Source organism: Periplaneta americana, chromosome 11 (genome assembly GCF_040183065.1).
Source record: "Periplaneta americana isolate PAMFEO1 chromosome 11, P.americana_PAMFEO1_priV1, whole genome shotgun sequence".
In the NCBI taxonomy this organism is placed as follows: domain Eukaryota; kingdom Metazoa; phylum Arthropoda; class Insecta; order Blattodea; family Blattidae; genus Periplaneta; species Periplaneta americana.
Genome location: NC_091127.1, coordinates 171,687,852 through 171,697,997, shown reverse-complemented (window position 1 = coordinate 171,697,997; position 10,146 = coordinate 171,687,852). Strand labels below are relative to the sequence as shown.

Genomic DNA, 10,146 nt, shown 5'->3' with positions numbered 1-10,146 from the left:
ATTTATCCTTTCAAGAGGTGGAAAAATTCAAATACCTGGGAGCAACAGTAACAAATATAAATGATATTCGGGAACAAATTAAATACAGAATAAATATGGGAAAGTCTGTTATTATTCGATCGAAATGCTTTTGTCATCCAGTCTGCTGTCAAAAAATCTTAAAGTTAGAATTTATAAAACGTTATTTTACCGGTTGTTCTGTATGGTTGTGAAACTTGGACTCTCACTTTGAGAGAGGAACATAGGTTAAGGGTGTTTGAGAATAAGGTTCTTAGGAAAATATTTGGGGCTAAGAGGGATGAAGTTACAGGAGAATGGAGAAAGTTACACAACACAGAACTGCACGCATTGCATTCTTCACCTGACATAATTAGGAACATTAAACCCAGACGTTTGAGGTAGGCATGGCATGTAGCATGTATGGGCGAATCCAGAAATGCATATAGAGTGTTAGTTGTGCGGCCGGACCTTTAGGGAGGCGGAGACGTAGATGGGAAGATAATATTAAAATGGATTTGAGGGAGGTGGGATATGATGATAGAGACTGGATTAATCTTGCTCAGGATAGGGACCAATGGCGGGCTTATTGAGGGGGGTAGTGAACCTCCGGGTTCCTTAAAAGCCATAAGTAAGTAAGTATGTACATTATTTTTACTATTTATACTATAAAAAAGAATGTAAGCCTACATTGATCAAACATTGTTTACACTATTAGGTACAGTGTTGTGTATTGTAATGTAAAATATTTTATTTCATAATACTATAGGCTACTTATTTTATAAATAGTGTATAAAGGGGGTCCAGACATTTATTACTTTCAAAAGTCGATTGTCAAAATTATTCCTTTTCGTCTTATCATATGATCTCGCTTCAAATATAACTTTTATGGAATATGATTTTTATTTTTAATGTGTCAATTGTCCTTCATTATGAAATATCATTTCTTTGGTAGAAATTATCTTATATTTTAACACTAAATTTTAATTGTGTAATTCTTGGAATTACGTGTAACTAACACATCTACATTTTATAATACCTTTTCTTCAAGTGTTCCAAATCAGACCCATTCGACAAGACAAAATTTTCTAAACCGTGGTTTTGTCATTTCACCCAATTGGCAGTATCCTGTATATGGGCTTCTTTTTTACCTCATGTCGTTATCTTAAGATTTTTCGAGGAAAATTTAATTTCATATGACCCAAGACGATGTTTCATACTATTTGTGCATGTAACATGGCTTAACAAGAGTCTTGCAGATGTAGAAAGACGTAAATTTATTTTGGACATATCAAACTATTGAAACATTCATGCAGTAGGTGGTTTAAATTTACAGCTTTTTTACATCTCCTATTAAATTCCACCCAGAGCATATTTCGGTAGACCCCTACTAATAAAGTTAGAACTCATCAGTCATCACCTACTGGATTGAATTTCTGTCTTCATCAAACTGATGTATTGAAAATTGTCATACATTTTATTTTCATAAATGATATCGCAGTGTTTTAGAGTTGAAAACATTGAATTATTTGTAATATTAATTATATAAACAATTATTAATAACAAATGCACATAAAGAATCTTGGGATCAATTTATAACACAGATTGAAAACGATGTACATGGTCGACAAGCTATGTCTCATAAAATTATGAAGCATCTCAATCAATCAGAAAGAGATACAGCAAATATAAATGTAATAGACAAAGAGCAGTGGAAGCGACATTATAGATCATTGTGGTGCAACGAAAAATCAGGAATGGAAATAGAAGAAAATACACCTAGCTATGATACCTCGGTCGATCCAATTACATTAGAAGAACTGAAAACAGCCCTAGGCAATATGAAAGATAGGAAGGCTTGTGGACCCGATGGCATAAATATTGAATTATTGAAATATGGAGGTTTAATCCTACATTTGAGACTACTACATTTACTAAATGAATGCTGGAGAAGTTACACAATTCCCAAGACTTGGAAAGTAGCAGAAGTAATTTCACTTTTTAAAAAAGGAGAAAGAAATAATTGTAAAAACTACAGAGGAATAAGCCTTTTAAATACTACTTATAAAATATATACTAAAATAATTAATAATCGCCTAAAAATGATATCTGAAGTGAATCTAGAAGAAGAGCAGATGGGTTTTAGAAAAAGGCGCTCATATAGTGACAATATTTTTAGTATAAAGAGAATTTTAGAGAAACGACGAGAAGTCAATCTAGAAACGCACATAGCTTTCGTTGACTTCGATAAAGCTTTTGATTGTGTAGAACGATCCATATTATGGAAAATAATGTATAATAATGGTTACCCTCCATATTTGATAAAAATAATAAAATGCCTCTACACAGATACAAAGATAATAATAAACACAGGAACATCGAAAACAGAAGAAATAAGAATAAATCAAGGACTCAGACAAGGTTGTAGCCTATCACCTAGTCTCTTCAACATATATCTGGATGACTTAATTAAAAAATGGAAAATGGAGGCGAATCCAGGTATAAAGATTAGTAAAGATACATTTTTAAATATTCTAATGTTTGCCGATGATGTAACATTAATACAAGACAGTGAAGAAAAATTGCAATATGCCATTCACAAACTACACCTACTAGGAAAAGAAAACTATAATTTGAGCATATCAACTCATAAAACTAAAGTAATGGCCCACAGTGGTAAATTTCCAATTCGTACAAAAATAATAGTTGATAATAAGCCCATAGAACAAGTATCTCACTTTGATTATTTAGGTTGTAACATAACTTATGATGTAGATAGAGATATTGACAACAAAATAAGCAAATTTCAGTGGATATGCGGAACAATAAATAGAACACTGAGGCCGGTATTCATAGTCGAGATAAGTCATACTTATATATAAGTCGAACTTAAATCTCGTCTCAATTGCAGATTTCGGTCCAAATAAGTCGTACTTATTATAAGTCGTGCTTATTTTATAAGCTTTACTTTACAAAGTCTGACTTCATGAAGTTGAACTTATTGCAATTCATAGTGACTCAAGTGCGACTTATGTTATGAAATAAGTTAAACTTCATCAAGTCAAGGGAACCCCTGACTTATGTCAGTTTTAACCTAAAAATTGATAACTTTTATAAAGAATTGGCCGAGGAAGTTATTGAAATGCAGGAAATTTGCGCCCAAAAGCGTTACTTGCGAAACATCATGGGTTGCTTTGAATTTTATAATGATCTTGAATTCAAAAGGAGGTTTCGTTTTCGCAAAAGATTTTGGAATCAATACTTCCGAAAGTGGAAAGAACTCTTACAAAACCGAGACAGGTTTACCAGTTCTTCTAGATTACTACTTCTTGTTCACTTGAGATTTTATGCCACGAAAAACTTTGAAATAAGTTTAATGTTCTTAAAATATAACCATAACCGTATTCTATAATATAAATGAGGTACGGTATTTAATATATTGGTAATGTTAGGTTTCTTTAATATGCATAAAATTTGAGTATTAGTAAGATTAAATTCTCTTATTCAGTCAATTTAAATTAAATTGTTATGTATTCATAAAATGAATGGAAAACAAATCCTTCTTGCTGTCAAACTTACAAATGAGAGAACCCGGAGGTTCATAGCCGGCCTCACAAAAGCCCGCCATCGGTCCCTATCCTGAGAAAAATTAATGCAGTCCCTAGTAGCATATCCCAACTCCCTCAAATCCATTTTACTATTATCGGTCTCCTCAAAGGTCTTTTTCCCCTCAGGTCTTCCAACTAACATTCTATAGGCATTTCTGGATTCACCCATACGTGTTACATGCCCTGCTCATCTCTTTTTATGAATAAAGAATCCTCTTCCAAATTGGTGATAGGCCATTCTCATCTAACCTAACTCCCTGTACTCTCACAAAGTCTATTCCATAATTATCTAGCTAGTTCTTTTGCTACTAATATTACCCATCCTGATCTATAAAGACTCGTGACATTTCAAGCATCAAATGTCATAATCTTATTTCTTTGCTGTAATCCCATTTCGAGGCTTATGTTGGGGTTTCGTAACAAGCTCTTTTTTACTGTGATGGATTGTTAGCCCTTCGCCCAATCCCCAAGCTAGAGGACTACTCCTTATCAGCTGTCCACAACCGGTTATTCAATATATTCGCAGCTATCCTTCCCACTGGTTCAGGGCTTCAAGGAGCGTAGACCTCACCGAACATGCAACCACAGTAACCAATTAAGTTTTCTGACTGTCATAATGAAAGTAAATAAATTGTCAAATGTAAGGAGTTGTGGAAATATCGGCTTGGCACTTTAAACTTTATAGGTACAATAGAGCCGAAAAAAGGACGAGAATTAATGTAGTGGAGAGAATGCTTGAGGTATAGAAGGTTAGATTTCTTTATCTCTCGGTTGGTATAAAAAACAAACTCGAGAATGTCCCAAATATAATTTATTGTTACCTGTGCATTGCTTCACAGTTCGAATTCGGAGAGAAATGACAATTTACCAGATGATGATCCTGATGTAACGACTCATCCATAAGAACCTGTGTCTGTTGCATCACCTGCACAGCAGGCTTTCAGGGAGAACTGATTAACAGAGTGTTTAGGAGGCATGATGACAAGATGTAAATGAATTTCACTGAAGTAAAATATTTATTCATTTATGTGACTTACCAAAACATTTGAGACAATTTGTAATGTTAACAACGAATACTATGAAGTTTTAAACAATAACCGATTGAAGTATTTGATAACTATAGTAGTCCTGTTTTCATTATGGACAAGCGGCATTTGTTTGTGGGCTTCCGATCTCAGTTCCATTGACTTGTAAAAAGTGATAATAATTACTCTAACCACCAGACCCACTTTAAACATGTGCGGCATTGCCACATTTAGTTTTTCTCCGTGGTATCTAAACCTAGAAAAATATTTAAAATTCTAATTGTTGCTACTATTAACTAAGATCCGGCAACACAGTGAAGTGACAAAGAGCTAAATGGCAGTTAAAGCGCGTGCCGTTTCCATTTCAAAGACTTGAACAACAATATTGACGCGATAACGAAAATCTTTTACATGCACTTTGTCTATAATGAAATATAGTAGTTTGTACCATAATTATGCTTAGTTATGCCAACAAATGTCCAACCTTTGACCTTTTATATTTTTTGCTAGCTCAGTATCAATAAGTTGTTCGCGCAACACAATTTCCGCAACTTCTAATTCTAATTTTGCCTTCATTTTTTTAAACTGAAATAATGAATCACTATGTTCTTTCAAAACTACATTCCTGCGCTTTCTTGTGTAATCCACTGGTGCTGCTGGAGTTGCTGTTGCTGTTGTTTCAGCTGCAACTGAGTTGGATGGTCCAGCTGTAGAGAGGGATACGTCCTTGGAAGGATTTGGTGCAAGACGTGCTCCCTCTACTTCTACGAACACAACTGCAATGTAAACAATACGTAGGCTATGTCAACTGGCTAATTATGTTGTGTAGGCTTTATTCTTTTTCATTCTATCACTTGTTAGGTCTAGTTACCTATTACCTCGCTTCATGTAAATATGATTTGATAATTTTCTTTATTAACAAATAATAGCTAATAGGCTGAGAAAAAAATTATAAGTTCAAGAAAGAATATTGAATGTAACACTGCTTACCTTCTACTTCACTCGCAATCATATCGGAGTCAACCGCTCCTGGAACTTGGACCATTGTGCGAGGGATTATTTGTGCTACAGGTGGATCAATGTCCTTCACATTTTTACTGGAAGACCACCTCGTGTAGCCATCACTGTCTGGCGTTCTTTGGTCAAAACATTCCGTTGGTGGCATTTGATGTTCGTCCATAATAACCTATACGTAGTTGTTTTCCAGTTCTCTGTAATCAATTCCAATTTCGCGTAAACGAACTTCATAATTTCTTTCTTTATGTTATAATATACACTTTTCAAAGAAAATATTGTATTAGGGTTACTTACATGTTCCACAATATGTATCGACGAATTGAATTCTTCTGCAATCTTTTGTCTTCAAAAAACTGCGTCGGTCTTCTTATTCTCTACAATCTTTGAATATTTTAGAATAATCTCCTTCAATACAATCATCTTTTTATACATAACTGAAATATTTTGTTTTCTTCTTTCCGTACATTACATCAATCAGAAGCTATGCAAACAAATTTAAAGACAAAAGAAAATCGACTGTCTGATTTACATTGTCGTGACAATGGCCTTGCAATTTCTCATACCAATAAGTTCGACTTATTTGTATACACATAAGTTACACTTATTGAATGAAACTTAACAAAGTACGACTTATTGGTCGACTATGAATACCGTAATCATATAAGTTGAGATTTTCCAATAAGTATAACTTCACAAAGTCATACTTATTGAACAAATAAGTCACCGACTATGAATACCGGCCTAAAAAATAAAACTAGAAAAGAAACGAAACTAAAGTTCTATAAAACTATGGCAGTACCTGTGTTGACATATGGAAGCGAATCATGGATAATTAAAGAACGAGATAAAAGTAAATTACAGGCTGCAGAGATGAGGTGTCTTCGCAGAGTAAAGGGATGTACAAGAAGGGATCTGATAAGAAATGAGGATATCCGTAAAGAATTAAATATATACAACATAAACGGTAAAGTTGAAGATTATAAAGGAAAGTGGAAAGAACACCTGTCTCGAATGGATAATGAAAGAATTCCAGCACTGATACAACAGTACCAACCTAAAGGCAAAAGAGATGTCGGACGTCCTAGGAAGAGGTGGAACTGAATAAAATATGAAGACGGAACAGGCACTATGCCTAAACCATGAAGTGAAGATGATGATGAATTATATAAGTTCAATTCGTCTGAAATAGCAAAAAAATGTAGTTACGGGATTTTTCAACGCTGCCAACCTAACACTGGATGGACCTTTAAAAATGCAATGTGCGACCGTGTAGTTTCCTGCATTTGCTGCGACGGTTACCCAAGTACGGCCAACTGCTTTAGCATTGTAGTCAGTGTACGTACAACAGAAATGCCTTGGCCAAAGTTTCACTTAAATTGAATAAACTGCCGTGGCATGAATGCATAGTGAGGCATCATTACTTTGTGTTTAAGTCACGTTCTCATTAAAGTATTTCTGGAAGTTTTGAAATTCGACGCAGTTTTGGAAGTCCTGGACTGTCTCTACCAACTGACAGATTACTGCAGAAGAAAAACAAAAAGATTGACTGTGGCACAGCCTTTATTAATTCGTTCCTTTTTTTTTTTGTGTGTGTGACGCACACTTTCCAGTGAGTACTATTTTACTTTATTTAGGTAATTAAAAAAAGATCTTAACTAATAAAGAAAACAAAAATTAATTTAATTCTGATCACAGGAACCTGCATTTTTTTCGTAACAGTGACACGATATTTTTTTCAAGCCCTTTAGTAATGTTCGTAAATGTGATCATATTACCCCATCCCTGGAAGCAATAGGTTGGCTTAAACTAGATAAGAAAAGAAATTTACATTCACTTCTCCTTCTCTTCGAAATCTTAAACTCTTCTATTCCTTCGTACCTGTCGTCTCGCTTCACTTACCTTTCTTCCCACCACAATCTGAACACACGCTCTCGCCATGAAACAATACTAACAATACCATCCCATCGCACCTCCTCATACTCATTCTCTTTCACAATAGCCCTGCCAAGACTCTGGAATTCGCTACCTGCTAGCATCAGGGACTGTCGAAATAAAATTTAATTCAAACGCAAACTTACTAGGCACTTGGTCAGTAATTGATTTCTTGTAAATAGTTTCCTTAATCTATCACAAAATATTTTAATATCCAGTAATTTCATCACTACACAATTATGTTATTCTAGGTTTAATTTGTAAATCAGTAAATATAATTTTTTTTCTATGATAAATTATCTAGCTTTAATTAGTCAGGTAATCTTTTCGTACTTTGACTTTTATTGTAATTGTAATTGTAATTTAATACTAACTAATTTTATTCTTCATATTATAGTTGGAATCTCCTGGTAGAGGGGCAGAGAAGGCCTGGCGGCCTTAACTCTACCAGGTTAAATAAATAATTACTACTAATAAATACTAGTAAAAAAGACTGGTGTTTACATTCAAAATTCTCTTTAATTTAATTTTCACCAGTTGATCTTGATAAATAACTTCAGTAACGAAAAGGTTGTATTTATTTTATGGTTATGCGTGTTTCGTATTTTCCTTATGATGTCATCAATTGAATTCAAATATTTATTTTGTACTAGCCGTACCCGTGCGCTCCGCTGCACCCGTTAGAAATAAATATAAAGTAATTACATAATTAAAATAGGACGTTTGATCCAGGGAACATTCGTGTTTGATAGAAGGATAAATCGTTTAATATGTTACTTAATTTAAATTGCATCCAAATAATTAAAATGCGATCATTTTGGTCCAGAGACACTCATTTGGTGCAATGACAATTCCTTTAACCTGTTTCTTAATTTTTATTACATGCAACCATAGTTTAATGAAGATTGACATAATTTAGATTTAATGTGTATATTTTATTTTACTTGTTATAGGCTTCCATTGTATTATGGTAATAAATTAATTTTAACGATTGTTTTCTACGTATTCAGCAAATGGCGCTTGGCCCACTATGGTTGTGAACCCTTCAAATAACTCATATTATATTATATTATATTATATTATATTACATTACATTACATTACATTATATCAGAAGTTACTGTAATAACATTATAGCATTATGTCCATCTAGAGAAACTACACTTTCCAATGGTGAAATAATAATTAATTATACAAATCGGTTAATTTAGCTTCCGATATTACTTCATACAAACACAGAAACATTCTCTGTAGGCTATGTTTGATAGCTTTCGATTGTTGTTGTCCAAGGCCCCTTATACACGAAGTCATTTGTTTTTTATTTCATTATACGGCCTTAGATGGCAGTTATTTTAATTTTAAAACTCATTTATCTCATTAAATATCAGTCCTATCAAAAATTTTCAAGGAATAAAACTTATCGCAAATTATTTTTAAAGAAACTTTTGTTATGTAACATTTTTCACAAAAATCAATAATAAGCGAGATATTTCGATTTATTTAATTCAGGCCCCCTTATAACCCCGCCTTTTAAATCATGTATTTTGAATGCCATATAGCCTAAAATCTAAGTTACAACGAACATAATTTATATTCCAATTTTCATCGAAATCCGTTCTTCCATTATCGCGTGAAAAGGTAACAAACATACAGACAGACAGACAGACATACAAACAAAAATTTCAAAAAAGCGATTTTCGGTGTCAGGGTGGTTAATTATATATGTTAGGACCAATTATTTTTGGAAAATCGAAAATTACCAGAAAAATTTCGGCTACAGATTTATTATTAGTATAGATATGCTAAATCGAAAAAAAAAAAAAAATATATATATATATATTTATGAGCTAAAATCGGGAAAATATGTGACAAAAAGTAAAAATGTTTAATTATGTTTCAATTATTTTATATGAATATAAACAATATGTGTACTCATCAGTATAAATTATACTGTCTCTCCAACTGCTGAAGAATTACAGTGCACAATGCGATTCATCCTCAAGCTGTCCATCACAAATGATTGACGATTATCGCGGAACACTGCCTTGTACTGGGAAAAAAGCGCCCTGACCATTGAGAAACAATATGCACTTCCTAGAGACATGTTTATTATCGACCCATTAGTTACAGATCGATTATTTAGTCCTGACAGCTCAGCGACGAGAAAAGTTCACAAAGTGCAGTCATAGAGAACGGTTGTGTAGTAAGCAACATATGCAAGTAGGTTAGCGTGTGAAGAAGGTATGGGTGACGACCTAAATTCTTACAGGGCGCGAATCGGGTGCTTCAATGCAAGGCAGTGTTGCAGATGTTCAAAAGGTGAATATGCTATGGTGTCGGATAGAATCAACATATTTGTGGCCGCGGCTGTTTTATCAATTCTACTGATTATTGGAAATGTGGAGTTAAACCCTGGTCCTGGAGATGCAGAAGGAAGAGTCTTCAGTGATGAAGTGTTTCAAAGAGAATGGATGAACTATATGAAAGAAACGAGAGAAGACAGACTAAAGGCAAGTGTTCTACTAAACAAAGTAGCAAGTGATATAGATACATTAGTAAACAGGTACA

General features: G+C 33.7%; 1 protein-coding gene across 2 annotated transcripts; it reads right to left on the bottom strand.

Annotated features, from left to right (window-relative positions):
* Positions 1-4,494: 4,494 nt before the first annotated feature.
* On the bottom strand, positions 4,495-7,186 carry LOC138709600 (uncharacterized). 2 transcript variants are annotated; one of them, XM_069840490.1, is made up of 3 exons: positions 5,942-7,186; positions 5,621-5,841; positions 4,495-5,406 (listed from the first exon to the last, which is right to left on the bottom strand). In XM_069840490.1, exons 2-3 carry the CDS (start codon positions 5,808-5,810, stop codon positions 5,090-5,092), a joined length of 507 nt encoding a protein of 168 aa, XP_069696591.1. In that variant the 5' UTR covers positions 5,811-5,841; positions 5,942-7,186; the 3' UTR covers positions 4,495-5,089. The 2 variants fall into 2 exon arrangements, with proteins under 2 accessions (XP_069696591.1, XP_069696590.1); XM_069840489.1 differs by having other exon boundaries at positions 5,621-7,178.
* Positions 7,187-10,146: the final 2,960 nt, after the last annotated feature.

Coding starts and splice junctions, on each gene's coding strand:
- LOC138709600 (XM_069840490.1), bottom strand. CDS start 5,810: ATGGACGAACATCAAATGCCACCAACGGAATGTTTTGACCAAAGAACG. Junction 5,407..5,620: donor GATTGCGAGTGAAGTAGAAG/GTAAGCAGTGTT, acceptor TTTACATTGCAG/TTGTGTTCGTAGAAGTAGAG.